This window comes from Mytilus trossulus, chromosome 3 (genome assembly GCF_036588685.1).
Source record: "Mytilus trossulus isolate FHL-02 chromosome 3, PNRI_Mtr1.1.1.hap1, whole genome shotgun sequence".
NCBI classification, from domain to species: domain Eukaryota; kingdom Metazoa; phylum Mollusca; class Bivalvia; order Mytilida; family Mytilidae; genus Mytilus; species Mytilus trossulus.
In genome coordinates, this window is record NC_086375.1 from 54,437,471 (window position 1) to 54,450,339 (window position 12,869).

The following is a 12,869-nucleotide window of genomic DNA, read 5'->3' on the forward strand; positions in this document are numbered from 1 at the left end:
GTTTTGATTTGTTCATGGTCTCAAAGTCTTTGCATAGCATACACAATTGTCAAAGAAAAGAAAAGAAAAAAAAACAATTCATTCAATTTTTAAGAAATAGGGAAATAGGTGGATATCTTAATAGAGACTAATATTTATATTTTGAATTGCTTATTATTATTAAGAGTAAAAATTATATATCTCTATTCCTGGGGACATGACAACAAAGCTGTCTTAGGACTATGGTACGCTGTTCTCTATCTATGTTTTCAATTGTAAGTCTTGTTAGCTCATAGTATAACACATGGTAAAAATACACAATAACATTTCTGTTTGTTGAGATTTGACCTATTATTTCCAAAAAAATTATAACATTCCTCTGGGGTCTTTTGCTTCTGTTTTTCGTTTCCAACAGAATTGAAATCAACTCCTTTTCTTACCAATTTAGGTCCAATAATTTCAACCACTGCTCTGACGTCAGCTTATTCATTTATCATGGTATCTTTTTCTGGATACCAATGTTCAAAATAGCAAAATAATTCCCGTTACCTTTTTACACTTTGCTTTGAATAATGAAGAATAATTGTCTCAGTGATTTTATCCAAAGGAATATTTTTTAACTCAGTCTATTACAGACAACAATAATAGTCTTCGTTCTTATGTTGTACTGTTATATTACCTCTGTCCCAGGTAAGGGGATGGTTGGGATCCCACTCACAGGTTTAACCCCGCCAAATTATTTATATATGCGCCTGTCCCAAGCCAGGAGCCTGTACTTCAGTGGTTGTCGTTTGTTTATGTGTAACACATTTGTTTTAAGTTAATTTTTAATACAAATAAGGCCATCAGTTTTCTCGTTTGAATTGTTTTACATTGTCATATCGGGGCCTTATAGAGCAGATTTGTCGTTGTGGACTTTGCTCATTGTTAAAGGCCGTACGGTGACCTATATGTGTGTTAATGTCAATGTCATTTTGGTCTCTAGTGGATAGTTGTCTCATTGACAACCATACAACATCTTCTTTTTTATATTGTTCTAGATTTTGATATTTATTTTTTTCAAAGGAATATATATGCAAGAATTTGGAACAAATAAGACATTTTTTTTCCTTATTAATAATTTTAACAATTTTGGGACGATGGTGTTCCTTAAAAGTACCTTTTACAGTGTTTATATTATACAACTTGTTTGCTTTGTCGATGTCTTAAGTCGCGTTTTAAATTTCGATGAACGTTATTTCATATAACAGGCAATTGATTACGTCAGGTATTTCGTTTTCAAAAATAATTTAATTTTGGATGTAGCGAGTCTTTGATTGGCTGACGTTATTTTGTAATCAGCCCATAGACATAATTTAGTCATGTGACCATGACGTCATCAAAGTTTTTTCATTGCTTTCTACTGTTTAAAATGGAATTAAGAATTTCATTATAAGAAATGACTGCAGTATGTTTCTGTCTATTCGAGAAAAAAAATGTGGCGCGCACTGTAAAATAACCCGCTATTCGCGATATTCAGTGTGCATTTATTTTTTTATTTTATTTCCTCATAGACAGAAAAAATATTACAGTCATTCCTTAATTGATCAAAAAGTCTACCCAATTCTTTCATGAATGAAAAGATTTGGTTAAGAAGTTCGGTGGTACCTATTCTTCTTCATGTTGATTATTTTTTTTAATTGTTATTTTGTTAATTGTTATTTCGGAGAGACAAAAATTAAGGTCATATTGGTGCGATTTATTTCCGTTTTCCTTTAGTTTTCCATGCGGAGTAACTATCAAAATCAAAAATCAAAATAAGCAGATGTCGCAAAATTTCTATTCGCCCTTTAAGTATCAATGTATGTAGTGTAGATCACACAAGTCTACGCCAATGAGCAAAACTTTGTTTGATGGTTTCTTATCAAACGTTACTTCAAGCAACACGTAAAACAAACAGAAATGGACAATTAGTACTTTTTAAAGGCCTTCATTCCTAATTCTTACGAGGATTTTGTTTGTAGAGCCAGTAAATTTAGATACGATCAATTCAAACTCATAGGTCTTTGGTATAATCTCATTTTAAAGTATATCCATTTAACACTGTAGTTTAGTCTTTAATTTGTTTGTACAATCATTAAGGAAAGATATCTACTGGTAGTGAACTTATTAATCGCTTAAAAGCCGAGGGAAACATATCAACTTTGAGAGGAAAACAACGAAACAACAGACACTTAAGTGCAATAAAAAAAATCGACAATGTTACACATAAAAAAATGCCAGTTGTTATCTTACAGTTCGTGTCCTCTTATAGTTGATGTGTTTTCCTCGGTTTTAGTTTCAATTATCTTTTAGATTCGTACTCACGAATTGATAATTGAGTATGGTAGAAAAGCTTTAAATACTGCGATCGCTGTTATATCTAGTTTTATTGTTTGATGGTGTTTGGTTTTTTTTGTTGCTTCATACTAATCTATCAATTTTGCAAATGACTTTTAAAATGTGTTCTTGTGTTGTTCTCTTACATCACTTTCAATAAAGAGGGATGGTTGGTCGCTCACAAACATGTTAAACCCACCTCTTCTTAGTGTGTTACACCCCAAGTCTGTCATTCAGACTCGAGTGCTTGTCGCTGATTCGTGTGTCATGTATTTGTTATTTAATATTAGGTCATCACTTCTCTTTTTTTGGCAGCAGTCCACTTTTCGGACCAAAATTGACAAATTTGTACTGTCTGTTTTGTACAATAAGGACTCCTCTTTCGACATTGTTTTTTAAATTCTTTTCAAAACTTGTGTTATGTTAAATTGGTTCATATTTAATGCTTTAAGACAAACAATATAATTTTCTGCATATGGCATTTTACTTAAATTACCCTATATGAAACAGAGGAATGTCAAAAAACGTTTCGTCCTTCTTCTAAAACTAGAGGCTCCAAAGAGCCTGTGTCGCTCACCTTGGTCTATGTGAATATTAAACAAAGGAAGCAGATGGATTCATCACAAAATTGTGTTTTGGTGATAGTGATGTGTTTGTAAATCTTACTTTACTAGTCTTGCTGCTTACATTTATCTCTATCTATAATGAACTTGGCCCAGTAGTTTCAGTGGAAAATGTTAATGAAAATTTACAAATTTTATGAAAATTGTTAAAAATTGACTATAAAGGACAATAACTCCTTAGGGGGTCAATTGACCATTTCGGTCATGTTGACTTATTTGTAAATCTTACTTTGCTGAACATAATTGCTGTTTACAGTATATCTCTATCTATAATAAAATTTAAGATAATAACCAAAAACAGCAAAATTTCCTTAAGATTACCGATTCAGGGGCAGCATCCCAACAATGGGTTGTCAGATTCATCTGAAAATTATAGGGCAGATAGATCTTGATCTGATTAAAATTTTTACCTCGTGTTGGATTTGCTCTAAATGCTTTGGTTTTTGAGTTATAAGCCAAAAACTGCATTTTACCCCTATGTTCTATTTTTAGCTGTGGCGGCCATCTTGATTTGATAGTCGGGTCACCGGACACATTTTTAAAACTAGATACCCCAAAGATGATTATTGCCAAGTCTGGATTAATTTGGCCCAGTAGTTTCAGAGGAGAAGATTTTTGTAAAAGATAACTAAGATTTACGAAAAATGGTTAAAAATTGACTATAAAGGGCAATAACTCCTAAACAGGTCAACTGACCATTTCGGTCATGTTGACTTATTTGTAAATCCTACTTTGCTAAACATTATTGCTGTTTACAGTTTATCTCTATCTATAATAATATTCAAGATAATAACCAAAAACTGCAAAATTTCCACAAAATTACCAATTCAGGGGCAGCAACCCAACAATGGGTTGACCGATTCAACTGAAAATTTCAGGGCATATAGATCTTGACCTGATAAACATTTTTACCCCATGTCAGATTTCCTCTCAATGCTTTGGTTTTTGAGTTATAAGCCAAAAACTGCATTTTACCCCTATGTTCTATTTTTAGCCGTGGCGGCCATCATGGTTGGTTGACCGGGTCACGCCACACATTTTTTAAACTAAATACCCCAATGATGATTGTGGCCAAGTTTGGTTTAATTTGGCCCAGTAGTTTCAGAGGAGAAGATTTTTGTAAAAGTTAACAACGACGACGGACGACGGACGACGGACGACGGACGCCGGACGCAAAGTGATGGGAAAAGCTCACTTGGCCCTTCGGGCCAGGTGAGCTAAAAAATTGCATCGGAAGATATCAACAAGGATTTGGTATCATTATAAAATTAGGAGATAACTGTATTGTACTTTAAGCTCCGACGGCATCAATTGGGGATTTGATGGTCGCAAATTAAGTTTACTGGCGACGCGTTAGCGGAGACAGTAAACGGGTATTTGCGAACATCAAATCCCCAATTGATGCCGTCGGAGCTTAAAACACAATATTGTTATCTCCATTCTAATGAAACTGACAGAAAACAACGTTAAAACATGTATTTAAAATCTGTCATATGCCGTCTGCGCTTGCGCGTACGTCCCATAGCATCAATTGTCAATTGATGCCATGTAAGAAAGTGACGTTATCCAATCAAAATGAACGTTACAAACGTTGTTGCATTATAATACACGATGGTCTTGACGTATGGATTCTAGGTACTGTCGTTGTTTGTCATCTTTATTAAGTGTATAGTGGGTGTTTTATTTGTCCGTGCAAGTTTACTATTTCCTCTTTTTCGTATATATAATATTCATTTGACAAGGATCGATACCTGATAGCAGTTTTTTTGTATTCTGGTCTTTCTATTCGGTTTTGTTCGTGTGCTTCGTGTTTAGACCTTTTTGTTTTTCTTTGTTGGCTTATTTGTTTGCTTTATAGTGATTAAAATTATAACACAATATTGACCGCTGTACCCCTGTTTTTACAGGTTTATCGAAATTAAATTAACTATGTCTATCTATTTTGATCACACATTGTTGTCAATATAATATAATAAAATTCAAACGACTGTCATACAAGTTAGAGGTTTAGTTAGCTATAACACCAGGTTTAAAACACCCTTTCTACATGATGTCAGGTTGGTGACAGTTTTATTCATACGTTTCATCTTTTTGAAATTGTGATGTTGTCATTGTTTATGAAGATTCCGTTTTGAATTTTCCTAAGAGTTCGATTTTTTGTTATGTCATTTTTTGTGCACAGAGACAGTCATTTGTTTATATCCTTTTCAATTGATTTGATTAAAATAATAATAGATACAGATTTATATATCATCATAGCATTCTTTACAACAATGAAAAAATAAATAAATAAATGAAAGAAGTAATTTTGGTATTGTCTTCTTTACGTTTCAAGTCCTATAGCAACACATTTCTTGTTCCAGTCGTGGCTGATAGCACATTCCAACATAAACTTTGCAACGTCACGCCGAGATATTCTTCCAACAATATCAGGAATGCATTGTCCCTCTTCTGCTTTTATTTCTTTTCCTATAAAAAGTGGAAAATGTACATGTTTAGTCTGACACACTTTCATCATTTTAAATGATCACTTCTTAGAGACAACATCAAAAGTTCAATGTAGGATAACAAAACTCAATTCAATAGTTTTTTTCACTGATCCCCACACCCCCTCTTAACCTAAATTGGGGAAAAATTGATTTACTAATAGGGATATATGTAAAAATCGATTTTAAATATACCAAACTTGCAGAACTTAACCCCCACCCCAAACTATTTGATTTAAGTTCTTTATCCTACATCGATCTTTTGATGTCGTCACTTAATTATTTAATTCACATTCGAAACGTTTAATACGTCCTACGGTCAATTCTAATTCGCATTCGAAACGTTAAATACGTCCTAGTCAATTCTAATTCGAATTGCAACACGCGTCAATTTCGCTTTACTGTCCAAACGACGCTAATAATTATCAAAAAATACCAGGATTATAAAAGTACGTCAGACGCGCGTTTTATCTTCATGAGACTCATCAATGACGCTCATATCAAATTAATCATAAAGTAAAACAAGTACATAGTACAAGAGTATTGAGAATTCAAAATTCCAAAAAGTTGTGCCAAATACGCTTTATCTATGCCTGGGATAAGAAAATCCTTAGTTTTTCGATAAATTTAAAGTTTGGTAACCAGGAAATTTATAAAAATGACCACATTATTGATATTCATGTCAACACCGAATTGCTGACTACTAGGTGGTCATACCCTCGTGGACGAAACGTCCACCTGCAGTGTCATCGACCGAGTGGTGTAAATAGTTATCAAAGGAACCAGGATTGTAATTTAGTACGCCTGACGCGCGTGTCGTCTACATGAGACTTATCAGGGACGCTCATTTTTTCAAGTTTTGTAAACAGGAAATTTATACAAATTAACTTTTAATTCGTATTAACAAAATGTGCTTCTTATGCGAATTGGAAAATTCGAATGTGTGTGAACGCGATTAGTGATTTTGATTCGCATTCGATTCGATTTTCAATTCGAATGAAATGCACGTGTGAACGAGGCATACAGAACGAAGTTTTTTTCAACTAAAATAACCAATATCATGTTTTAGTCTCCTCTTACATCCGGATGTATAACATCCAATATCACAAACACATGAGGTACAACTTAGAAATTTCCTTACAATTAAATGTTACAAAAGAGTACAACGCAGAATTTCTGAATGAAAACAATTTTAACGGCCACGTTCACTTGTATTTTTGTTCATCTGATGAGTTGAGCCTTTTTCAACTGATTTTCATAGTTCGATCTTATGTTGTACTGTTATACCACTGTCCCAGGTTAGGGGGAGAGTTGGGATCCCGCTAACATGTTTAACCCGGCCACATTATTTAAGTATGTGCCTGCCCCAAGTCAGGAGCCTGTAATTCAGTGGTTCTCCTTTTGTTTACGTGTTACATATTTGATTTTCGTTCTTTTTTTTTTACATAAATAAGGCCGTTAGTTTTCTCGTTTGAATTGTTTAACATTGTCTTATCGGGGCCTTTTATAGCTGACTATGCGGTATGGGCTTTGCTCATTGTTGGAGACCATATGGTGATCTATAGTTGTTCATGTCTGTGTCATTTTCGTCTCTTGTGGACAGTTGTCTCATTGGCAATCATACCACATGTTCTTTTTTATATATTAAGGCAAAATGTTAAGCGAAATATCTGAAATGTTTCATATGCCACATTAAATGTGATACCAGTTGCTTTGTTACATATCCATGTAAGCAAATATATATTCATATCTACTCTTAATATCAGCACAACAATGTTAAATCTGCAAAGGAGTAGGTCCAGTAAGACCCCTTTTTGGCCCCAAATATAGCAGTTTTAAGTTGTACAGTAGAATGCTTCTGCTACATAAATATGGGCTGTTTTTTACATTACAATGCACAAATATTAGGTACTAGCCCCATTAAGTCAGGCTAAATTACTGAAATCTTAACAAATCTAGCATTTTAGTTATTTTTAGACGGTTTTCGTGTGAAACGAAAGTGGTCGCATTCTTGTTCATTTTTAATATTTAAATGCAAGTTGTATTTTATGATAATGCATAACATATATAAAGATTGAGGATGAACACGGATTCGGCCACTTTCATTTTGGACGAAAACCATCTGAAAAGTGACATTTTTCGGCATATTTGGTAGATTTTTTATATTTGAGCTTGAATCGGGTCGTTTTTAATGACAAAATCAGTTAAAATCTTTTGCATAAACTAATTGATTCGAATGAAATTGACACCTTTCGTCAGATGAACCTGAAATTTAAGGCCAAAATCGGTCCTTACCGGACCTACTCCTTTGCAGATTTTTTTTTCCTCGACGGTATTCAAACTCAAGCTATTTGGATATCGAGATAACACCGTTTGAACTATGTCCAGCTCTCTAGACCAGTCTGCCATCTAGACTGAACTAAAACATGCAGCTTTCGGTGGCATAATATACTATTCTAGACCCTTAAAGTTTCAATATTATCTTTGTATTTGTATTTACCTGAAGTAGGGTCGTTAGTAAGCCCAGGTGGTCGCACGACGGTGTAGTCTATATCCGAACAAGACTCTTTCAAGAAATCTTCCATCTCTGACATACTTTTCAAGGTACTTGACAGAAAAATAGGTCTCAAAAAGTATTTTATTATTCTTGGTTCTTCAGGAGTACCTTGAAAATTATAAATAAAATATAAAAAAAAGTAATACAAGAATGTTGTGTTCATTGGACAAAATTTCAACATGGCAAGCTTGCATTGAAACATACAATATAATTCAAACCCGTTATATGTGCATGACATCTGATTTTTATCACATTATAACCATGATAACGCATACATATGATTAACCCACTACGTCATGGTAAATTACTACATCAGTAGTTTGTGCCTGTAGTCTTTCTGTCACTAGTTCTATAAAAAGTTTTTGTCTCTTTTTCCTGAATACCAATTTACCAGTCAAGCTTTTTCCAACGGGTGCTTACAACATATCAAACTCCAATATCTGCCATAAGGCAAGAACATAAAATTCATTGGTTGGCGATACTTGCTGTCTGTTTTATTTATTTTCCATTCATTGTTTTAAGCTTACTCCTAGTGTATGGTTTGAGTTTTGCTCATTGTTGAAGGATGTACAATGACCTGTTATAGTTCACAACTTTGTCTTGTAATTTTAATGGTTACCAGAATACCACAAAACATAATACATTCTACAAGACGGGACACACAAGTACAATGTATTTAGATACTTACTAACTGTTCCCCACGCAGACATACAAATAAGACGTTTTTTGTTTGCCGTTCTCATCGCGTTTACAATTGGTTTTATGCTGTCTAAATAAAATGTGATTGGGGACCATCCTAAAAAACTTGGTCGACATCCCAGACATGATACCACTGCATCTGTGTTTTTAAAAGTTTCCACCAAGTCATCTTCTTTTAGGATATCCACTTCTTTCACCTTGTTAAACACAAACAAGCATGGTCAGTATTTATATCTTTGAGTTTCAAGTTAAATCTAATTTAGTGAGTCTACATGCGTCGTTTCATTGTCTGATACCTAGGCACTAGCTATATATGGTACATATATATAATGTTCGGGAGGAAAGAACAAAACAGAGAATGTTAACTTTGCTGTGCCATTATAAACGAGGGAAATTTCTCCTCATCACTGAAGATTGGTCTTTTCCACAAACACCCCTATAAAAAAATCTTGAATATCGAATACATATTTTCAAGTTAAACATTCGAAATTTCAATTCGTTATCCATTTTTCTTTCAAGAAACTAGCAAAAAAACCACAGCCGCAATTAAATAGATAACACATCTACTTAAAGGGCAAAAGGTATACTAGCATACTTTTTATTTGGCGAAATGAAAGCCATTGCAGAGAGAGTATATTAAATAAAATGTCCTTTTTCATATAGTATCCCGGAGTTACAGAAATCTGTTGCATGCATAATGAAACGCAAAAATTCACACTAGCTATATATATCAACCAATAAAAATCAAACATTACATTAAATACGTTTATTCAAGCTTTATTAGATATAGATATACATATTAAATATGTAGATAGATATGAAGTACCTCGTGGTATTCATTGACTGTATATTTCAATCTTATCATTTCAAACTAAATATTTGACAAATTATTGAATTGATATGGCCATGGGGCGTAAAAGATGACCTCAGATAATGTAGTGTGGCCACATAAAAATGCACATTCAAAACAAATACCTACAGTAAAAATGCCCCAGTATATATCGGCTTCCTTGCTTGTATTCTGTCTCACTTACGTGACTCTGAACATGTTATTCAAATTGCATCGCCCTGTCGTATTTCTGATCCATTCTATCAATGTATTATATTCATCAGGTTGCAGTGACAAAGGCATTTTGTTTTTGGGTTTTGCTTTACACAAATATATCTGAGAGTTTGACAAGTAGAAACCGGCTGGACATAACATGTGAGGGGGCGGGTTGTTTCCACAACACAAAAATGTTTTTGAAACAACGTTGTGTTTATAAAACTCAAGTGAAAAACGTGTATTTCAATTGAAAACTGATAAACAAATTAAAACACAATTGCTTTTTTTTTTAAAAACTTGTTCTTGTAGGTTATTGAAAAAGTTAAGTTGACTGAAAATATTTGCTTTAACACATTCTTAGAAAAAATAAAAAGCTTTGTATATTTAACATTGGTCTCGCACCGGTCCTATACATGTTGACTTATCTTCAAGGCAAATCATTTACTAAGCTAGATGAAAATTTACAATGACCATTGGTCGCTTAAATTAGCTATCTCTTCTGTCAATAATGATACAGATTAAAGGTTCAACTTGATTATTGTGAAGACGCAGTTATATATATTTAACCTTGTCTATGAGTTATAACATTGAACTCAGTACTCGGGAGTACAAATTGTGCTCGATTTACTTAACCCAGTATTGATCAGTATTATAATTGACTAGAGTTAGTAGTAAGTGTACTACACGAAAGTTTCACGATGTCCATGTGTCCGAGCATTATAATAGTTCGCGTCAAAAAACTTTATATATATAAAGTATACTGTAAAACAATATCATAAACATTAAAGGGGTTTCTAGCTAATGCAGTGGCGAAGCCTCTGGCAAGGATAAATCGACAAATTCGTTAAAAGATAATACAACTCATCATATAGGACATCATCATATAAAAGACCGTTTATGGAAGCTGTCAGTGGTATTGATTTGTATCATATGATGCTATATACGTATAAATTTTAATACAAAATGAACCAGTCTATAAAAGTCTGTATTATTAATAAACCCATACCAGCTGTTACCTTTTATGTTGTAACAATAATGGGCAATTAAAATTATTCTGAATATACCGTGTTATTTTTGTTCAAGGTGACGATCTCTTTCCACTACAAACACATGTTCAATAGCGATGTGACAAACTGCACATTACAAGTTAACAGCCTAAAATAGCCCATATGAACAGGTAAAAATTACTGAACATCCTTAGTTTAAATATAAAGATGCGACCTCTGCCCAGTTTGACCTCACCTGAAACTTTGTTAGATATATTCCCATTCATATAAAATTCTTATCGCTTCTCAAAATTACACATGTACTTGCAGCTTAAACCATTTTACATACCTTTAGTTTATCGTTCGTTACTGAGCTAAGTCCTTCAGGATTTCTCACCAAAGCAAATATTTCATGCTCATTTTTCAATGCTTCCAACACAAACTGCAATCCAGTTGGACCTGTTGCACCAAGAACGGCAATCTTCATAGTAGCTGTCAGTATTGATATACACACGTTTTACTTGTCATCGATTTGATGAGGTAATATAGTAATGAAAAGGAAGTCGAGTTATCTCTCTTCTTTCAAAAATATACGCCAAATGTGAGATTAGTTATTCCCCTTTGGGACTATTGCATATTCGATTTATGAAGCATATATACATTTACATAATTACAATCAGCTTTTCAGTCGTAATCGTTATTTTTATTTATCATTAACGTTAATTGACATGCTATCCACTGTAATGGGAATATATCAGAATTTTGCGATAAATAAATGCAGGATATACCGGTAAAAGTAAAGACTTTATACTTACACAGTTTGTAACTCAGCAGCGGATTCAGTCCCCTCCTTTGATCGTAAAATAATATTACACGATATACCTAATAAACTTCAATTATCGGGAAGTACGCTCTTCAAAAATTCTGGGCCCGCTGGTAATCATGTATACATACGTACATAGCATCACATACTGTATGGAAAGTTTCTGTGATTCAAGACACGTAGCTGGTTTGTTCACTTCCTACATCATGAGTTATTAACTATATAAATCTTATTTCGTAATAGAAATAAGAGAACTCACCGTTAGTAGATAAATCTCCAATATTCCCCATCATAACTAAAAGTAGTCTAACTGAAACACTATCTACGTAGAACAGGGCGCTCTGGCCAAATCAACATCATTCATCTATCATAATAAAATTTTGAGTTTGTTTTTTTTGGGGGGGGGGAAGGAGGCGTTACTACATGGAGGCAAATGAGACCATACCTCAGGTTGGAAATTAAAACAAATAATTTTAGTTGAGGCAAAAAAAATTTAAATCAATTTTTTTTCGCAACAAGTGTCTTGCAAGAAGTAAGTTCTGTTCCGCACCCTCTGACGTCACGACCTCTTCTTTTACGGGATCTATCACGGTTTCTCATTTATTTGTATTAAAGTGTTGATTGTCCATTGTATGTTGCTTCTACATTATGTATGTGTCATATCTGTACCTGGTTTTGCCTTTTGTTCATTAGATGTCCTTCTTTATAACTAATGTAATAGTGTTGAATTTCATTTGTAAATAACATTTTTTGTTTCAAACGCGATTTTATTATATGTATCATGGACCATTTATTATATTTTAAAAGCTACTTTGAGTTGTAGAAATATTTATAATTCGTATACATAAGACTGAAGTACGGAAGCGTATTAGCGCCACACATTCTTTTTTTTTTATTTTTCTTCCTATGTTTGCGTTGTGGCGCTAATAAGCTTCCGTACTGAAGAGATACCTGTATTGTGTTTTGCTTTGAGATCAGAATATTTTCGATATATTTTTGATATAAATAAAATAAAACAAAACTTGCGTTTCAGAGCAGCTGACAGACCCCTCGCTGAAATTTATATTTTGCCTCACTTTGAAAAGAGGCTTGTTACTGTCCTGTTTATTACGTAAGAAGTTTGGGATATTATATACGATGCATTACACGCACATCAATTTATGAAGGCCTATGTGTATGTCGTCTTCGTTGTCGAGTAGTCGATCTCAACACGTGATTAAATTATCTCAGTCAATTTTACGACTGCAAAAATAAGCTTTAATAGCAATCTAGCTGAAGTTAAATGTCATTGTCTTTAAAAACAATATGCAATG

The 12,869-nt window shown here is 33.5% G+C and overlaps 1 protein-coding gene across 2 annotated transcripts; it reads right to left on the minus strand.

Moving 5' to 3' along the window:
* Window positions 1-5,175: 5,175 nt before the first annotated feature.
* Window positions 5,176-11,861, minus strand: LOC134711856 (flavin reductase (NADPH)-like). 2 transcript variants are annotated; one of them, XM_063572791.1, is made up of 5 exons: window positions 11,816-11,861; window positions 11,083-11,225; window positions 8,692-8,899; window positions 7,947-8,111; window positions 5,176-5,429 (listed from the first exon to the last, which is right to left on the minus strand). In XM_063572791.1, the coding sequence occupies exons 1-5, from the start codon at window positions 11,847-11,849 to the stop codon at window positions 5,284-5,286; spliced, it is 696 nt and encodes a 231-aa protein (XP_063428861.1). In that variant the 5' UTR covers window positions 11,850-11,861; the 3' UTR covers window positions 5,176-5,283. The 2 variants fall into 2 exon arrangements, with proteins under 2 accessions (XP_063428861.1, XP_063428862.1); XM_063572792.1 differs by lacking the exon at window positions 11,816-11,861 and adding an exon at window positions 11,549-11,767 and having other exon boundaries at window positions 5,250-5,429.
* Between the last annotated feature and the right edge of the window lie 1,008 nt (window positions 11,862-12,869).

Bases quoted from the DNA above. Each gene is read 5' to 3' on its own strand.
- LOC134711856 (XM_063572791.1), bottom strand. From the start codon at position 11,849: ATGATGGGGAATATTGGAGATTTATCTACTAACG. The intron at 8,900-11,082 runs GTATGTAAAATG...GTGTTTAACAAG, and splicing joins TAACGAACGATAAACTAAAG to GTGAAAGAAGTGGATATCCT. The intron at 5,430-7,946 runs GTAAATACAAAT...CACTTTTTATAG, and splicing joins TACTAACGACCCTACTTCAG to GAAAAGAAATAAAAGCAGAA.